General features: G+C 42.6%; 1 protein-coding gene across 4 annotated transcripts in view; it reads right to left on the reverse strand.

Annotated features, from left to right (window-relative positions):
* Positions 1-21362, reverse strand: part of CPEB2 (cytoplasmic polyadenylation element binding protein 2) — a 91212-nt gene that overhangs the window by 40100 nt on the left and 29750 nt on the right. For all 4 annotated transcript variants that reach the window (XM_069744727.1, XM_069744729.1, XM_069744726.1 and 1 more), the window contains exons 3-4: positions 12160-12250; positions 3550-3600 (exon numbers count right to left, since the gene is read on the reverse strand). In XM_069744727.1, coding sequence (XP_069600828.1) covers positions 3550-3600; positions 12160-12250 — 142 coding nt within the window. The remainder of the gene's footprint in view (positions 1-3549; positions 3601-12159; positions 12251-21362) is intronic.

A 21362-nucleotide genomic window follows, 5' to 3' on the forward strand; every position in this document is an offset into this window, starting at 1 on the left:
AATTTCTTCACTTTTTTTCTGCTCAATAAAATATAATTAGTGGATTAAAATTGTTGATAGTAAATGTAAAAACAGATTAGGACATAATTTCCTTAAGGGACCCCAAGGATTTAATCCGCCACTGATAGCCACAGAGGGCTGACATGGCCGCCGGACCAGGGTCTTCTGAATCGTTTTGATCAACTCCTATATTTATATATACTTGCTAACTCTCTGGGTAGGAGGCTAATGTGTTTGGCATCTACAAGCAATTTTGCTTTGGCCATGGTATCTGTCAGAGACAGGACAGAAAACGGAATCTTTGCTATAAATTAAGGAAAAACCTAATTAAAACTCTGCTCTTTTCTAATAATTTATTGCCCAGCTGGAGTCTTACTCAAGTCTCTTCAAGCTACATTCCTGCCGCTTCACCATGCTCTACACTGCAGCTTTAGGCTATGTGCACACGTTCGGTTTTTCTCAGGAATTTTCTGCGAGAAATCCTGGACATTTTCTGCAAGAAAACCATATGCGTTTTTGCCACGTTTTTGCCGTGGTTTTTTCCGGACACTTCCCAATGCATTTTGTAGTGGGAAATCCGCAAAATTAATGAACATGCTGCGGTTTTTACCGCAATGCGTTTTTTTCGCGGAAAAAAATGCATCATGTGCACAAAACATGCGGAATTCATTCTAAATGATGGGATGCTTATTGTATGCGTTTTTTTTTGTTGCGGTTTTATAGCACACAGCCTTACTCGTCCCCATTAACCACTCTATACACACACAGCTGTGGGCCTGTTGAAGGCTATTGTTGCCGATATCTTGATGCTCCTGTAAAGCCCAATTCCAGAAAATAAGTAAATGTCCTATCTACTGTAGTACGGGTGATCAATTGATCGTAGGTTCAAGTCCCCTAAAGGGACTCGAAAAATATAGTGAAATGTAATATATAAAAAAAAAGTCTTATAAAATATATATATTAAAAAAAAAGTTAGAATAACCCCAGTCTTTTCCCGTTCCAAAAATAAAGAAAATTATAAATAAAACATTCAGTATCGATGCATCTGTGAAAGTTTGATATATCACTAGAAATGTTTTTTTTAATTCATAGGATCAATGCAGAAAAGAAAAAAAAATCATCAGAATGCCAAGATGGAGGATTTAAGGTGGCTTAAAACCACTAAAATAATAATTTTCCCATGACTCAGTGCAGTGCCAGCCATTCTGCCAACCACCCACCCAGACATTTATGTAGATGAGAAGAGGCATGGAACTAGGAGTCACTTGTATTATCAGCAATTATTCTTACGCCGTCATAAAAAAAGACATATTTCTCAGACATGGATCCGGATGCTTCAGCACGCAGCTATAAAGCATGTTTATGGTGGCTCCAGATGACAAGATCATCGGAGCAGCCCTCATGTTTTAGATTAAGCACCAAATAAATTGAGGGGACTTTAGCGTGGAAAGATTCATTCTCACGCGCCATGTAATCAGTCACTAGATCAATAGCGATACACGCAGATCATTATTCCAGCAGGGACTAAAGGTCACCGCTTTCATTGCCCTCTGTTTATTAACCCCTGGAGCCAAAGGTCAGAATGAACAGCCCTCACAGAGCATTGGTGTTTGGTGTAAAAAGTAAAAGCCAACCTTAAAGACAAACAGGTCGGATCTACAGTGCGCTGAGGAGCAGGGCAGGTTCAGCTGGTTCTACGAAAACGCAAAAATCCCCTTCAGTTGTCCTGTTTTTTTTTCCAGTGATGGCAATATTTGTTGATAATGGGTTTTAGTGCCCGTATACCTCAGCCGTCAGCCATCCTAATCGAGTCCCCCCCCATACACACGCAGATGAGGGGAATGGAGAATTAAGACCTCCACAGATTTCTCTGCCAGCTGCTTATATGCTGTAAGAACAAAGGATTGGACATTTTTTCCTCTACGTTCGAGAAATTTTCTGTCACGGAAGTGTCCTGATACCCCTGCCCCTACTTGCTCCTCAACAAATCTATGTGTTTGACTTTTCTTTACAGCACTGGACTATACTGACCTATCTATGAGATAGATCATCAATAGGCTATCGGTGGGGGTCCGACACTCAGCAACCCCTTCAATCGGCTGAAATCAACACCAGCAGGGGCAGAAACTAAGCGATTTACCGGGTGGAACTCACTCACTCTAGGTGGCTGCAGACTTGGGAATCAGATCGCATGCGGTCAGGTTTTTCCGGTTCTTTGAGCAGGCGGTCATATGCGATATATTCCAAGACACATCCCAACTAGACATGCGTGGCCCCAATTATTACGAGTGAAGTGCGTGAGGACGCGCACATCTAGTTGGAATGTGGCTGGAAGTATGTACAGTATATACCATACTTTCAGTCATGTGACCGTCCGGTCTCGCTGCCGACACTGGAGAATCCTGAAAAAGCGCCCTGTGCGCGATTGTGAGTAGTCACAAGTCTGCAGGCACAGAGTGACTACAGACTTTCGTGCCAAACCTGGAAAAAACATTTAAGAATAGTTCAGTCCTGGACAACTCCTTCATCCGGGATTTCCTCCATTAACATGCAACTTTTCTGTTAAATGTGCCCCTGCAAAAAAAGTCTGATTTTCTGACAGATCTATTTTTTCCTTGACAAAAAAAAAAAATGGGGTTTTGTTTCTATCAAGGCCCTAACATACATTAGCCCGATTCTGCCAAAGTTGTGGGGAACTGACGTAATAAAATCATCTATTTTGAGGGATCCCTTATAATTCATTCATTAGGATCCATCTTGAATCTGACAGAACAGATTTCACCTGTGTACTACCACTCTTGCTTCTGTATACTGCAGACAGACTAACGGTTTATTCGGATGTCAGTGACTTTTCTCACATGCAAAACAATTGTTGGAATTTCATCAGTATTTTTTGATCGGAGTATCAGAGTTTAGTCAATCAAAGTTTGGTCAGAGTTTCAAAGGCTTCTCACAGATGAGAAAAAAAGCTTCTCCTATCAGACAGACAGCCAAAAGATGGCATCGGAGTGTGAGTTTAGTCAAAGTTTGGTCAATATGGCATCGGAGTGCTCTCCGATTTTTGTCATGGATTTATTGACTTGCATTGGGGGGGGTTTGATCTGACACTTGGATCAATATCGAACAAGTCTCCACGCTTTTGCACGGATTACTCGGTCTGAGGTAAAAAAAAATAAAAAAAATCGGACACGTGAATTACCCCACAGATTATCATAGGTATGAGTGCTATCCGTGAAAATGAGATTGCATCTGGACAAGACAATGTGACGTCTGAATGAGCCCTTAACTGGTGTCATACTGCTGATCAGTGCGCCTGTCGACAGTGCATGCTACGAAACGGCAACTGGGACTTGGCCCAAAAAGTAGCACTATCATTTGACAAGAAGAAATGAATTAATTAAATCAATTATTTTGAAGAAAGTGTCAATTATTTTTGTTTTCTTTCAGGGCTGCTATAGCTTGTTGCATTAAACCAGGAATACGGAGTGTAACTAGACAGCACCATGTGTTTGCTGAGCTAATATTTAATCAAGCAACTAAATTATTTACCGTTCAGCATGAGAAGACTGTCTGTTCCGGGATGGGGGTAGTTCAAGCGACCTGGAGAAAAAGAGGAAAAAAAAAAAGGTTATGTAATACGAATTACGCAAGCAAAAATAAGTGACGGGGTTGAGTAATGTTCAGCGTTACACCTCTGCATGTGATCCAATAGGACGCGTGTCTTCTCCTGCAGTCCAGCAATTTGCTGACCTCCGGAGATCTGTCTCTGGCCTCCATACCCCCTATAGCCCGAGCAGCAGGCGGATTTCTCATGTAACCAATAAACCATCAGGCAGAAGCATAATCCACACAGAACAATCATTTCTTCATGTTGTGACATTATAAACATTCCCAGAACAGTCTCTTGTGTCTTCCTGTCCTGAAGAGAACATTCCTGGCCCCGTCCTGCGCTACAAAACGCCCTAGACATTGTGAACCAGGCTTAACATCTCAAAATGACAGGACATTTCCATCAAAAGTCAGCAATAACTATAATAGTAAATTATTGAGCCTTCATCATATTTCTATCTAGTAAAAGAATCGAAATTCCAAGACCCGATCCTTGTATCCTCCCTCATCCCCTCATCATCCGTCGGTGGAGAGTCAGGAGGAGACCTCCATACACAACAGATGCTTCCATTTCCGACAGAAATCTTTCGACAGGACCCTGCCTGTGCCGTTCACACGACAGGGTTGCCAATTGTCCAAAAGGTCCAAGATTGTCAGTGAAAAGTGGTCACTTTTTGCCTTGTCGACAAAAAAAATTAAGGTGTCCGTGAATTTTTTTGAAGCTGAAGAAACGTATAGATTATTATGACTGCATTTATCATCGGGTTACGGTGAATGCAGCTAATGTCTTCTCAGAATTATGGGCTGTAGACACTATCACTTTAATCTTAATGATTTGTTATGTTTTTCCAATGCGCCCATAAAAAATATTGCATGTCTGATTCTTTTTTTTAATTTTTATTAGCTGCCAGGAAACTAAAGTAAAAAATCAAGTTGGCAATAGAGGTGAGCGAACCCAAACTAAAATTCCAGGGTTCATATCACACACCTAGTGTCCAGCGCTGAACTTCAAACACAGATTTCTCCTGGAAGTCTGCTTTACAGTTTGGGAGTCCAGGGTGAAGAGAGAGAGAGAAAGAGATGATTTCCAGCTCAAAGTTTGGGTTCCCGTTGTTTTCTATGGGGTTCAGGTTCTGGTTGAAGTTTGGGTACAGTTCTGGCACCCAAACCGAACTTTGGACTAAAGTTCAGTTGGGTACCAGAACCTGAACTTCAACAGGTCCACTCATCTTTATTCCCTACTTGGCCACCCTGTTGGAATAGGGTGGGACCTCTATCTGTGCACCACGACTCAGGCGTGACTGCTGTATCTACACCTCCTATCGCTGCACTACACCCCTGTATATAATATTACACCACGACTCAGGCGTGACTGCTGTATCTACACCTCCTATCGCTGCGCTACACCCCTGTATATAATATTACACCACGACTCAGGCGTGACTGCTGTATCTACACCTCCTATCGCTGCACTACACCCCTGTATATAATATTACACCACGACTCAGGCGTGACTGCTGTATCTACACCTCCTATCGCTGCACTACACCCCTGTATATAATATTACACCACGACTCAGGCGTGACTGCTGTATCTACACCTCCTATCGCTGCACTACACCCCTGTATATAATATTACACCACGACTCAGGCGTGACTGCTGTATCTACACCTCCTATCGCTGCACTACACCCCTGTATATAATATTACACCACGACTCAGGTGTGACTGCTGTATCTACACCTCCTATCGCTGCACTACACCCCGGTATATAATATTACACCACGACTCAGGCGTGACTGCTGTATCTACACCTCCTATCGCTGCACTACACCCCTGTATATAATATTGCACCACGACTCAGGCGTGACTGCTGTATCTACACCTCCTATCGCTGCACTACACCCCTGTATATAATATTACACCACGACTCAGGCGTGACTGCTGTATCTACACCTCCTATCGCTGCGCTACACCCCTGTATATAATATTGCACCACGACTCAGGCGTGACTGCTGTATCTACACCTCCTATCGCTGCGCTACACCCCTGTATATAATGTACGGTACATGGAAAAAAACTGTACCTCTTCGACTGTTAGTTGGGTATATCAGGCCTCTATAGTTTCTAAAGGCTTGAATGGTATTCTAATGTGGAAATTAAATGTTTGACAAATGGAGATCCACTTAAAAGCGTATTGATTGCGTTACATTTTAGTAAAAAATATATAATTATCCGTTCAGGAAATGTGCTTGTGCTCCAGGTGATTTTAGAATTACACTAACATTGACATAATCCCCCCACTGTGCCGTGCGGCCAGAAGGGTCTTAAAATAAACAATAATGTAAGAATAAGGACAATAGTTCATTTACGTATTCAACTCCGCAGCTGTAAAAACCAAAACAACAACTAGCCGCAAGGGTGGTAAATGGTAGGTAGAAAAATCTGAGGCTACGGCTTTAGGTTTCCTCCACGTATGAGCACCTCACACCGCTATATGTGCAGCCCTCCTGTGTTAGGTCGTATGTGATATGTGATACAGACATAATACCATATTTTCACATGTGGAGTATGGAAAGTTTTTTTTAAGAGAAGTCTAATATTACTTTATATATTGAGCCATATTCTCATTCTGTACTTCAATAAGGGTCTGAAGTAATTGACCTTAATAAGGTAATCATGCAATTTTCCTTTGGTGTGTTTTCTCAATTGAAATTAATACAAAAATGGTTCAGGCAAAGAAAATAAAATGTGACCAGGAAAAAACAAACAAAACAAAACTAGATCATTAGTGAATGTGCAAAGTGAAACATCCATTTTGGGCTACTATAAAATGGCAGCCATACAGGGGCTTGACCAGTGCACTGAAAACCACCAATTAGAGAACATCTTTTATTTTCTATCCTGAACTGCAAAAATGAAAGCTAGAATCTGATTGGTTGCCATGGTGCTGCTCACGTGTTTCTTAGCCCAATGCCTTATACATGGGGCCTTGTGTCTTCAATATAGGAATTAAGGGAGACTTTCCCTCAAATGAACTTATATAAGATTTATTTCTGTCATATTTTGTGTAAAATATTCACACCATGTCCACAGGGAGCTGTATAAATGTGAGGCAGAGCACGAGGCCTATGTAAAATAGGCCTGAAACAGCTTTTCCAAGAATATGTCCCTCATTAGAAAAGAAAGCAGATCTCCAGAGAGATGGCAGCCAGCGAGACGCTGAGCTAAAGTGTGTGTGTGGAATATTAAGACGCATTTCTGTCCTAAAATAAAAAAAAAAAAATATTCAGGTCTTTGAGTGGTCCTGTTCTATTCCGGTGTCTGATTATATCTGCTTCTAGGAAAGATGGATGATGAATATCATTGCAATTATTGTCTGAATTTTCCAAACAAGGCAGACTACCATTGAGGGTGGGTCAGGAAAAGCACAGTGACAATCCTTGTGAGAGCTGTAATGGTGGCCATATTGAATGTCACCCAGCTTCCTCCTTTGTAGAACTCTCTAGAAGAAAAAGGGGCCACCGTCATGACTCCTTTGGATCTCCTGATCAAGTATAACTTTGGGGGGTTTCCTCTGAGAGAAATTGCTTTTTCATAAGCAACATATACAATTTTGGTTCTCAAGTCCTCAGACAGTTCTCTTCTCCTCTTACGGTTCTCCACTGTGGCACACGCAGACACACAATGCAAAGATCGAGTCATCTCCCATTTTTATCTGGTTTCGGGTGTGATTTTCATATTGCCCACAGGATAACAAACAGGCAGGCAATTCCTACATGTGTTGCGGCTGTCGAACAGTGAGGGACTCGAACATATTTTTCGAGCACGCTGAAGACACTCTGTTAGGCACACGACCATGCTCCAGTAACACCTTATATGAACACGTTCGCTCATCACTAGTAGAAATGCAATCAGAAACACATTGTGCTTCACGCCAACACGTTAACTGAGCCCCCATTTCTAATCATGCTCAAGTTTTGTCGAAGGTCCTAAAAAATTAGTGTAAAAATTGGGATAAAACATTGACAAATTTGGATTAGACATTTACAACAATGGAACGTTGTAATTTGGGCCAAAATGGCACAAATGCAATGATAAATGCATTTAGTAAATCAGTTTCGCCAAAACATTTGAAACAAAAGATGAAAAACGTTTTTCAATATGAGGTTACCCGTATTGCTTTCTGAAGGCGTAGACAATCGAGCCTTCTATACAATATAAATGTACGTGACCTCAGTCTGTGTTATATTTGCGCACTGTACATAATGGTAGATATTTCCTGAATATGATAAAACGTTCCTTCGATTCTAGATGGTGTGAATGAAATTAGTGTATACATCCAATGATACGCTAGCGTGGACGGGGGAGGGCACAGGGTGTACTAAAATACAAGCGTTTTCTGTGTGTGCCAAGACATACACATAGACAAGATGCTTAGTCATAGGAGCGCCCTGTGAACCACGTGCCTCACATTCCAGGCACTTTCTCCCCGGTTCTGCTGCGCCACAGCACACAAGATGCACTGTCCAAGCTTATTTTGATTATTCCGAGGAGAGGAGAGTTATTACTAAACACAAAGGCTTGCTTTCTTCCAGCAGAAGAATGTGCCTCGGAGTATACACATATACACATTCCCAGAAATACAGTGCTGGCCAGCGGCATGTAAATGTTAGCATTTATGAAAATGCTTCTCCTCAGATTCTCCAAAACTAGCGGACTATTCAATGGTGGGGTACCCACATCACCAACCAAGAGCAAGCCATGCCTTTCCAGTAACGAAAGGAAGGCACTGAACCTGAGGCTAGATGTCGTACATGGAGGGGCATTAAAGTGGCATGCATTGTACATTTACTCATGTAGAAGGCTACCACAGAAACATGGGGCCAAAACAACACCCATATGGTCAACGGCGGTATGAAGGTGATGCTCCGGTTTTACCGGCAAAATCATGCTGCCACTGGGCAGAGCATGTTGGTGTAGTTTTAGGCGCATGCAGCGTGGATACCCTTAATCTAAGACCCCAACACCCAATCATACCCAAGATGAAGAATGAGTATTATATGTACTCAATTCATAATAGGGACTCCGTCAGCGCAAAATGTCTGTTAAACCCAAGTACAGACGTTCAGTGGTCCGTTGGCGTAGTCAAGCAGTTCAGTCCATCTTCACATTTACCCTATTTTTCCAGACTATAAGACGCACCCCAGATGTTCTAGAGGAAAATAGGGAAAAAAAATGTAATGTGTCAAATGTGGATCCGTCTTACAGTGCGAGTTCAGCCTTTGGCGGTGGTGGGAAAATTGTTCGTCTTATAGTCCGAAGAATTTGGTACTTGTTTTCCATCTATTTCTACCTTCCTCTTACATGCTCTGGCTTTACAGGAGCCAGAAGATAAGAAGATAGATGGAAAACAAGCAGATGGGATCGTGCACTGAACTGTTTGGCCACGCCAAATGTACACGGAGTGCCTGTGCTTGTTCTGAACAGCCATTTTGTGCTAACAGACTCCCTTTAAAGGGAACCTGATAGGTTGCATCCTGGAGTGCAGATTTTTCAAGAATAGTTTGCGGACTCCATATACAGAGCCCCTAAGTGCTAGAAGAGCAGAATCCCTCCTCAAGTCATTTTGGAAATTATACCCCTTTGGGAATTTGTCTACACGTTTAAAGATGATTTTGACTCCATGGGTATTTTCCAGAAAAAAGTAGTAGTTGCTGTGTGAAAATTGCAAATCTACTATTGTAGTGCGAAGTATGTTGTAGTGTTAAGTAGACAATGCCCAGCTTGAGCTTCTGGAGACACAGAGCCCGTAAATTAGGCAGGCTCTCATCGCTAAAGAAAAGCTAAACATGTGGACACTAAATGAGAGGAATTTGGATTTGAGAGTGAAGAATTCGCTTGTTTTTTGCGGGACGAGTTGACAATTTTATTGGTACCATTTTTGGGCACATGACATTTTTTTTTCCAATCGCTTTCTATTCTGATTTTTTGGGAGGCAGAATGAACAAAAAACAGCAATTCCGTGAATGGTAAAATTAATAAGGAAGTTTTATTCATTGAGTAAATACGATTACAGCGATCTCACATTTATATTTTTTATATGTTTAGGCGCTTTTGCACAATAAAAATATTTTATAGCAAAAATAATTACTTTTGTATCGCTATAATCTGAGAGCTATAACTTTTTTATTTTTCCGCTGATGGAGCTGTATGGCAGCTTTCTTTTGAGGGACAAGATGACGTTTTCAGAGATACAATTTGTACTTACATTTGTCTTTCTGATGCCCCTTTATTCCACTTTTTATTCAGCTGTATCATAAAAAAGTATTGTTCTTTGCCTCTTTTTTTTTTTTTTACAGTGTTAACTAGTGTGACAGTTTTATAGGTCGGGTCGTTATGGATGCAGGGACACCAATTTTTTTTTAGCTTTACTACTTAATCCCTTTATGGGACTTTCACTGTTTGCAGTCTGATCACTGTTCTAAAGCATAGCAATGCAGTTAAGGTACCGTCACACTGAACGATATCGCTAGCGATCCGTGACGTTGCAGCGTCCTGGCTAGCGATATCGTTCAGTTTGACAGGCAGCAGCGATCAGGATCCTGCTGTGCCATCGTTGGTCGCTGCAGAAAGTCCAGAACTTTATTTCGTCGCTGGACTCCCCGCAGACATCGCTGAATCGGCGTGTGTGACGCCGATCCAGCGATGTCTTCACTGGTAACCAGGGTAAATATTAGGTTACTAAGGGCAGGGCCGCGCTTAGTAACCCGATGTTTACCATGGTTACCAGCGTAAAAGTAAAAAAACAAACACTACATACTTACCTTCCGCTGTCTGTCCCCGGCGCTCTGCTTCTCTGCACTGTGAGCGCCGGCCAGCCGGAAAGCAGAGCACAGCGGTGACGTCACCGCTGTGCTTTCCCGGCCGCTATGCTTACACAGTGCAGAGAAACACAGCGCCGGAGGACAGACAGCGGAAGGTAAGTATGTAGTGTTTGTTTTTTTACTTTTACGCTGGTAACCATGGTAAACATCGGGTTACTAAGCGCGGCCCTGCGCTTAGTAACCCGATGTTTACCCTGGTTACCAGGGAACCGGCATCGTTGGTCGCTGGAGAGCGGTCTGTGTGACAGCTCTCCAGCGACCAAACAGCGACACTGCAGCGATCGGGATCGTTGTCTGGATCGCTGCAGCGTCGCTTAGTGTGACGGGAGCTTTAGAGACGGGTGTCAGCTATCAGATTTGCTGAATGCCCCTGCAGCGATACATCGGCAGGATGTATCAATATGTCCAAGGTCGGGAAGTTCTTCCAAACTAGGACGTATAGATACGTCTAATGTCGGGAAGGTGGTAAAAGCGGCTGGAAATTAAATTGCACAGGAGAGGAGTTGGTCAAGTACACAGGGAGAGACCTGTCACTCAAGGGAAGAGGGTGGAGAGAAGCCACTTATAAAGTATGCTTTTTTTCTGAAATGCTGCAGCATTTCTTTGTCAAATAGACATGGCTGAAATCATACAGCCATTGTCTGATACATGCTGCCCGTGGATCGAGCAGCATGTATCAGCCGTCAGGTTCCCTATAAAGCATCTTAGACCTCTACACACCTGGAGGTGGAATATTGATCTTGCGGTTAATGAATATTAATGACGTTTATGAACTTAGCACAATAATATTACAAGGGTCGCATTATTGTTAGGCAATGTCTACCTTTGTAGTGGTTTCCATATACAGCAGAAGCCACAATGTAGGGTCGTACATTAGATCTGTGTAACAGGTAATCCTTTTAAAAGTCAATAACTTGGTTTAAAAATACCCTTCCCAGTGCAGACAATACCAAATAACAAATATAGAAGGTCTTAAAACAATAACCTAGCAATTCCCTATACTTATCTGCTGTCCCTACCTGGCAGTGGAGGTTGGCACACTATTAGATACCATTATTTGGCGTCCCCACTCCACGGCGGCTGTCCCCGACTAGCCCTGATAAGTCCTACTTTTCTATAGGTGGGAAAACAATAAGCAGTATAAAGATATGAAGGGATAGTGCTTATTATGAGAAATAGGTCATTGTAAAATTTTTGACCCCCATCCACAGAGTACTGGTTTCTCAAAAAAATCCTAGAAGGCCCATATATCCTAGATGTCTATTATGGTACCTTCACATCTAAACAAGATCAGTACACCAAATGAGAGGGGTCACATAGCCAGTGAAGTAACCGGGTTCAAACAGAAATCAACCGTCCAGAGGTCCATCCTCTAGGGACACAGATATAGAATTAATGGACATTGATGGATAATTAAAAGGGTCTTATCCCAAGACTTAGCTTCCAGCCTCGACGCGTTTCCCCGTCCATGCGGTTCATTAGGAGGCACAATATGGAACCAACTCTGTGCTATTTTTCCACGATTTCTCCTGCCCAGGACCTTATATCATGATCCCCATTTAGAGGAGTCTGAGTGTGTGTAATCGATAAGAACCGTGACAACATATTAACATGTGAGCCGCGGACAACAACACCATGCCACAATTGACGCCGCGTCTACTCACCTTTTAAGGGATCATGTTCGGCTCTCATTATTTCAATGAGGGAGTTTTCCAACGAGTGCATATTCAAGCTGTCGTACATTCGGCTACGATCCTACAAGAGAACAGCAGATCTGTATTAATATTTTGCCAGCTCCAAGTATAATTTAGATCACATGTAATGTGGTATTTCGGACTGGTGGCATGTAGTACAATGCCAGTCAGCAGCTGATAAAGCCATCAATGTTTTACAGTAGAGAATATAAATAACGCAGACATCTTTTCTTCCTATCTAGTAGGTAAGAATTATGAAAAAAAAAAAATCTACTTTATAGCGAGGTTTCAATGCAGACAGCAGGCCTCTGACTGCCAGAAAATAAAGTGTCAGACTGGTTAAAATATACATACAGCGAAATAAATCCTCCCTTAAACATATGGCCTATGTACGAACGGCTATTTATACCGGGGAGGAAGCACCATGTCAGGATCTCATTACTATAGGCTGAAAAATACCAATGAATACTTGCTGTATGGCTTCCTGCTAGATTTCTGGAGAATTTGGTATTTCCTTTAATTTAATATGGAGATGTCGGATATTGGATTCAGGTTTCTTAGTTCTTAGGGGGACATAGAGGAAAGGGGAAAATAGGATGGCGTTGTACCCATTCATGATCCTACTGAGTCCTAATAAAAGAATTGGATGATTTGGTTCACTTGACAGGTCTGTCCCCGACGATCTTGTTGTCTAGCACTTTTCTAAACCACACATAGTTTTATATTAAAAAAATGGTTAAAATTAAAAATAACAAAAATATTCTAAAACAAAAAACGATAAGCTTGACTTGTGGATATTGTCGGCTGTTTTCAAAATTCTCACAGCCAAGAATACGCAGCCATTTTTATTCCCTTGCAGTGGCCACGGCACTGGGTGGGTTCCCCATGGTGGGACTGGCAACTTATCAAGCATTAGGAGAACATAAAGAGCAAATAGGATCTGATCCAGATCATGCAGAGTAGGTAAACATGTAGTTGTATGCTCACCTGGTGGGGCTGTGTGTAGACACAACCACTGCATAGTGTGAAAATAGCAGCAGCTACACTATCCACAACTGGCCAAATTACCGGGAAGAAGTGGACTTTAACTGCTCGATTGCCAAAAGCATGGATCAGAATGCCAGAGGTTAATGAAAGTGGTTTATTGTCAATGTCCAAGTCAAACCGACATAAAAAAAAAAACTTACATGTGGTCGTCCTGAAGAAGGAATCGGTTTGACTTTGAAATGCATTGACAGTAATCCACTTTCATTAACCTCTGGTCTTCGGATCCATAATTTTGGCAATCTAGCAGCGCAGGTAAAGTCCACTTTTTCCAGGTAATTTGGCATCAAGCATTTACAGTAATCAATGTCAAACGTCCAAGATTAGATTACACCATTAAAATGGGATTAAAAATAGTACTTGTTGAACCGGTTTCACACATCTGACATTCATAGTCTGAGTCCATGTCCGGACTGACCGCACATTTAACAGTCTCATATATGTTAACGAGCCTGTTGAGTCCAAGTCAGGAGACCCGTGGCCGGTTCTGAGTTTGTCGCAGTGTAAAGGTTGGACATTAGCCAAACTGGCCTTAGAATACTAATTATTATTACATGTGCCATGATTGTCAGATATGCCCCAGATTTAACAGCTTCATTTTACACGCTGATTATGTGCCGACATAGGAAACTCAAGCAAAAGACTGGAAGTGAAGAAACTGTGATAACTGAAGTGTATTAATAAGGGATAGAGCTGTTTCAAGCACTTAAAAGTGTTTTGTTTAACCTTGAAGGGGCCCTTCATCAGCTTGCACATATTAAATTGGCCACATCTTGAAATAGTGGCATCAGAGCTGAATAAAAGGTAGTTTTTATTTTTACATTTCTCCTCTCTGTTGCGAATATATTAGCTTGTAAAGGTTTGGTTATAATTTAGGTTATAGCTCTGGGCATTACGAGAGAATTGTCTTTGGGGGCGTGTACTTCTTCCCCTGCATGAGGTTGACCAATCATAAGCAGGCGGCATCATGCAGAGGAGAAAAGAACACGCCCTCCTCTTCTCACTGATCTCTGCAGCTACTGTGCAGAGATACAGCAGAGTTATGCATCATTATAAAATCTTCCAGATCTTTTTTCACAGTGCTCTTAGCTGCCACCCTATTCCACACTGACTACCATGACATGAGATCTGGAAGTGTTTGATTGTCGGAGAAGACTGTGATCGCGCATATGTTTATAATTAAAATATATAATATTTCGGACTACCAAATCATATTTTTCTCTCAGAGATAAACCGGGGGCTGAAATGTCAGCTGACTGCTTTTTCATAGAGAACCCATAAGCACTGGTCAAGTGGTGAGCGTACCTGTGTAGGGAAGAGTTGGCCGAGATGGCTGTCGGATGAGCGATCAACCAAACCATCGTTCGGCCAACAGCCATCTAATGAGTTAAAGGACTTGCAGAAAACAGATGCCATAAAGACACCATCTCTATAGCATTTGTTTTTAATAGATTCATTGCAAAGATTACATAGGAATCAGTACTAGGCCTTTATTATTTTTTTTAATTTTGGATGTAAAAAAATAAATCAGATCTCATATAGATGGAACAAATGGATCTCAAAAACAGATATAGATGAGAAACAGACGACCATAAATCATCCATTTTTTGAGGGCGAAGTACAGATGATTTTTTATGCGCTTGTTATCTTAGGCAGAGTTCACACCAGCGCATTTCACATACGTCTGCTGGGTCCAGGGCAGTTCAGATAAGCGTCCATGTGAAAAAAACAGGCAGAAATCTGAATGGAATGGAATGAACGGAATCTGTTTTGGAATGGATCCGGCGCAGAGTGATGACGCAGATATATTCCGCGCCATAGCTGTGCTTCCCAGGGGACAGTATATGGTGTGAGCGTAAAAGACGTGCACTATATAAAGCCCAAAAGCCTCATTAAAGGAGCTGCCGCTGAGTGGAAACGTTAAAATCGAACTTGAAGGCAACAATTTCTGAGCTGGAATCGAATTTCAAAGAAAGATAATCAGATTATCCTTATTAAGTCTGCTGTGAGCGCCACTCGGCTGCACGTAGTACAGAGGGGCATTGTAGTGGAAGATTAAAAGTCAGAGCTCCATATACTGTGCACCCAGAGCCCGGACGGGCAGTGCCCGCATCAGCCCCTGAGCAATCACAGCCCTCTAATTAGAAGCCATTAATGAGTCGTTTCGAATTGAAGGTCAATATAATAACACAGTGCTGTGACATACGAGATAGTAAGAAGATAACGGGGCTGGCGGCAACATAAGCCGCAGCGCTGTACAGAGATTAATAATGCTCCCTACTCCCACCAGCAGTCAATCAAATTTCCCCCCTCTCTGTATAATGGCTTCTATTTACTATGCAAGGTATTAAAGGAAATCTGTCGGCAGATTTTTGCCAATCAACCTGATGTAGACACAGAGACCCTGATTCCAGTGAAGTGTCACTTACTGCGCTGCTTGCTGAAAGTTTGATAAAATCACTGCTTTATGTTCTCTGAATGCTGAGCTCTGCATAACTCCGCCCGATTGGTAGGATTCTTTGTACACTGTTCTTAGGCACAAAGCTACCAATCTGTGACAGGGGCAGGGTTACAAAGAGCAATGGACTACAAGGCACACGACACCTACGGTGATAATCTCCTACTGATAAAGCAAATATTTTATTAAAACAGCAACACACAGCCTAGTAAGTGACACATTGCTGGAATCAGAGTCTTAGCCCCTATACCAAACGCTTGTTAAGAGATTCCCTTTAAGCATACATATATTATGTCATGGCTGAACACCATATATTAAAGAGTTGTAATATAAGCGACAACACATCACAGGTCCCTGAAGAAGCCACTTTGTGTGGCGAAACACATTGCGAACCTTACCCTGTGGTCTTTTTTCACCATCTTTTGATCCAGAACATTGCTGCCCCTTTCCTACTTAGGTTTATTGGGCGTCACTCACTGTGTGGTGGGCTTTACATACTCCATCGCTCGGATCATTGCACATTTGATCTATGATCATGGCGGCTGCGCACTAGATGGAGACATTCGTGATATTCTTCCATGACTGGTGTTTCATACGTAACAAGTGGACCACATACTTATTGTATTGGATGCTCTTTGACCGTACTTTACATTATGATTTGATTTTACATATTATTTAGATATTCTGTTTCGGTGATACGGTTTTATATATTAGCATTTTTTTCTACTGATCACACATGCTACTGATCACATCTAACCCGTGAGTTTTGGAGACATTATTTTTGTCTGTATATTTATTTTTCAAGAAAAGAATAAACTTGCGCCGAGTTTTTCCCCATCCTATGGATAAGGCATAACTATCCGATCTCTGGACACGACTGCTCGGACAGATCCCCCAAAACATCACTATCGCTGCCAGTCCCCTCGATAATGAAGCATGGGCGGTCCGTCCTAGCGATTGTGAGAGTCCCGGCGCTCGGACTTCCCCAGTGATTTGGAAGGTTTTCTTTTATCCTACAGATGGGTAAAAACTTACAACTTTTCAGAAGAAGAGCCGCTCTTACAAGGCAGTCTTTGTATCGGGAGAGTGGAGGTGGGGAGCATGTATAGAGTGGGGACCCCTTCAATTATGTTTATATGAAAAGGAGGAGAACAAGGGCTTTAATTTAATGTCACATTAGTCACGGTTCAACCTCGCCAATGAAAATATAGTGGGCCGGGCAAAAAATCCGACAGCACTCGGATGATGTTTCGTGTTTGTTTGATAAGAGATGGTTCGGAAATCTTTTTATATGCAAAATAAAAATGTAAGAAACTGATAATAAAAACTGACGACACACTGATCAATCACTGACGACACACTGATCAATGACGACACTGATCAATCACTGATGACACACTGATCAATGACGACACTGATCAATCACTGATGACACACTGATCAATGACGACACTGATCAATCACTGATGACACACTGATCAATGACGACACTGATCAATCACTGATGACACACTGATCAATGACGACACTGATCAATCACTGATGACACACTGATCAATGACGACACTGATCACTGATGACACACTGATCAATGACGACACTGATCAATCACTGACGACACACTGATCAATGACTGATGACACACTGATCAATGACGACACTGATCAATCACTGATGACACACTGATCAATGACGACACTGATCAATCACTGATGACACACTGATCAATGACGACACTGATCACTGATGACACACTGATCAATGACGACACTGATCAATCACTGACGACACACTGATCAATCACTGATGACACACTGATCAATGACGACACTGATCAATCACTGATGACACACTGATCAATGACGACACTGATCAATCACTGATGACACACTGATCAATGACGACACTGATCACTGATGACACACTGATCAATGACGACACTGATCAATCACTGATGACACACTGATCAATGACGACACTGATCACTGATGACACACTGATCAATGACGACACTGATCAATCACTGATGACACACTGATCAATGACGACACTGATCAATCACTGACGACACACTGATCAATCACTGATGACACTGATCAATGATGACACTGATCAATCACTGATGACACACTGATCAATCACTGATGACACACTGATCAATGACGACATTGATCAATCACTGATGACACACTGATCAATGACGACACTGATCACTGATGACACACTGATCAATGACGACACTGATCAATCACTGATGACACACTGATCAATGACGACACTGATCAATCACTGATGACACACTGATCAATGATGACACTGATCAATCACTGATGACACACTGATCAATCACTGATGACACACTGATCAATGACGACATTGATCAATCACTGATGACACACTGATCAATGACGACACTGATCAATCACTGATGACACACTGATCAATGACGACACTGATCAATCACTGATGACACACTGATCAATGACGACACTGATCAATCACTGATGACACACTGATCAATGACGACACTGATCAATCACTGACGACACACTGATCAATCACTGATGACACACTGATCAATGACGACACTGATCAATCACTGATGACACTGATCAATGACACTGATCAATCACTGACGACACTGATCAATCACTGACGACACTGATCAATCACTGATGACACTGATCAATCACGGATGACACACTGATCAATGATGACACTGATCAATCACTGATGACACTGATCAATGATGACACTGATCAATCACTGACGACACTGATCAATCACTGACGACACTGATCAATCACTGACGACATAAAAAAAGGGTTAAAAAAGAAACAATCACTATTTGCAGCCTGAGTCCGTTTTGATACTTTTCCAATTTACATCAGACTACTGCATCAAAAATAATAGAACAAATGCCTGCAAAAAACATAATTTTCTGAAAAAAGCAGGGGGATGTTCGGGATCATAATACATGGCCAAAATCAGCACCACACTTGTCCTAAGGTTGTGCCTGGTACTGCAGCTCGGCACCACTGGAGTGAATGAATCTGACCTGCAGTACCATACATAACCTTTGAGTAAGTGTGGCGCTGTACTCACGGCAAGCAGCAATGGTTTTCTGGTCCCTTTTTGCTTGCAGGCTGTATAATTTTGCCTGTGCCGTCCCACATAATGCTGTGAAATTCTACTGTCATTGTCTTTTTTCTGGATTACTGGGCGCCAGATTAGAGGAACCTCTGTATTGTGTGCGGACGCCATGATGCACAATGGAGGAGCTGCTTCCATACAGAGCACAGGTCCACGTACCAGCAGCAGCGGTGGAGCAGTGCCAGCTGCAGAGCGACAGCGGAGGGAGGAGCGCTGCCGATGAGCCAACCATGGCAGAAGGACAGCTCAAGGTGAATGGCCACAGAAGCACAAGCATCCATATTTACTTACCGGGACCAAAATAGCCTGTGCACCGCAACTCACAAGCACCAAGCTAAGCATGCCCTAGTATAAAACACGCCGATGAATCCTATACGGACATGACACTGGCCTTCATTTCTATAACACAGTATCGTGCAATTTTGCTATCACTTCAAATATCCACAATTGACTCCTTCTTATCCGAGATAACTCAATTACAGAGTCAGTCCAGGACTTTTATATAGATAACCTATCCATAGGAAAGGCCATTAATAGCAGAATATGGGGGGGGGGGTCGGACACTCGGCACTCCCACCTACCAGAACAGAGACGGCTCAGCTCCATACACTGTGTAATGGTCACGCTCGGGTTCTGCAGCTCAGTTCCCATTCACTTCAGTGGGATAAATCATCAAAAACCTCTTTTTATTGCCATTTGTTTTTACATCAGGGATGCTGATAAAAAGAAACAAAGAAGGGGTGCTTGCACCACCGGAATCTGCGTCCGCGCCGTCACTGCCACTCAAGGGTGTACAGAGGAGATGACGATCACCAGTCTCCTTACCGCTGAAGCCACTGATGGGTTGCAGAGTTTGGGGACTGGTGGTTGAGATGTCATCTGCTCCAGTCCAGTGGTGAAGGTCGGAGTGTCGCAGCTAGATGGGAGGACAAATTATGGGGGTAAGCACGGCTTCTTTGTTTCTTTTAATATTCCTTCCCAAGGCTGGCTTTTCAAAATGACCAGACTGGTGGATAGGTGGGGGATAACCAGAAGGTACAAAAAGGGTCACCAAGGGGCATCCATCTTCTGGACAGATCTAAAAATCTTTATCGTCTAAATAGTTCTACTAATGTACATCCTATGGTTGGATTATGGCTTATTGACTAGTAACTGTACCTGCTGCACATCGTCATCTGGGGGGGGCAGGTACAGTAAGTCAGAGTAATCATCAGGGTCTATTTCCACCATCATAATAAGTTTTATGGCAATAAAGTGAGCAAACAAAAAGCTGCGCCAAGAAAAGCCCGTAACTCTCTGGGATTGCGCATGAACAGTTCTACCAGGGCTGATGCCACCATTAATGGCCCACCTGCTACCTTCAGAGCTTCTGCCAACACCAGCCAGCTGTCCAGTGTGGCAGCCAGAAGGTTAATGGGGCAGAACTCAGAATTCTCGCTCCCAGATATCTTTTTTGGTAATAAAACTTGAGCTCATTTCCACACACTGGCATCCACCGGTGTTACTGAGCCTCCGGCCACTGGTACTGTCCAACCCAACGCCTCTCCTAACCAAAGATGGTGACTTCCATCCCCCAGCAGATTCACAGCGCCGATCATCCCGCCATGAAATATTCATCTCTCTGTCCCTCTGGAAACAAACTGTTTTTATTGCACATTTAAAGCAACCAAGCAAGAAGCAAACAGATGAAATTCTGCAAAACTACCCAGGCAAATAATCCAGAAACAAGTGAAGTGAGCAGAGGCGGCAGCATGCCCTTCACTGACTCATCTCCCGGTGCCGAGGATTGGGCACGACTGCCGCCTCTGCGCCCACGGCAGCTTCAGCTTTGGATCTGCTGATTTACATTTTCCCCAATTCATCTGACATTAAGATGCATTGGACAAATAAGTTTCCCAAATTTGAGGGGAGCAAATTAAAGAGTCATAGATGAATCTATTAGCCCATTGTGCTCCAGGAGATGGCGGATAGCTCATCAGTAGCTGGCATGTAAAGGGATTGTCCAGGCTTGGGGCTCAAGTCTGCTTTCTTCAGTGTTTGACCACAAATGTGCAATTTGCATACATGATGTGGTCACATGCCGACTAGACTTGTGAAGTCCTGCTCAGTACAAGTGGAGCAAGGCTGGACACGTCTAGTAGGAATGCGGTTACATGACCCGATCATGACGCCAGCATCAGAGACTCAAACATCCCCCCCCCCCAAAAAAAAAAAAAAAATAAATAATTGAGAAAAAAAAAATAGTGATAATGAATTTGGTCTTTAAAGGCCAAAATAGTCAGAACTTTCGACACTAAAATCACATGCAAAATAAGAGTGGAATAACTTTCTCAAATGAAGCGAAGGTGTCCATATTCTGGTGCTCTCTGCTGAAATAGGCCTGAAGGTGCAGTCGTGCCGCAGCCAAAAACATATGGTTGACTTCATGTTTTTTTTCCAGGGTCATTACCACTTGGGTCTCCTCTATTATCATTCTTTTAATGCAGTTTCAAACAACGGCTCAGCAGCTTCTTCTGGC

This window comes from Ranitomeya imitator, chromosome 1, assembly GCF_032444005.1.
Source record: "Ranitomeya imitator isolate aRanImi1 chromosome 1, aRanImi1.pri, whole genome shotgun sequence".
Classification (NCBI taxonomy): domain Eukaryota; kingdom Metazoa; phylum Chordata; class Amphibia; order Anura; family Dendrobatidae; genus Ranitomeya; species Ranitomeya imitator.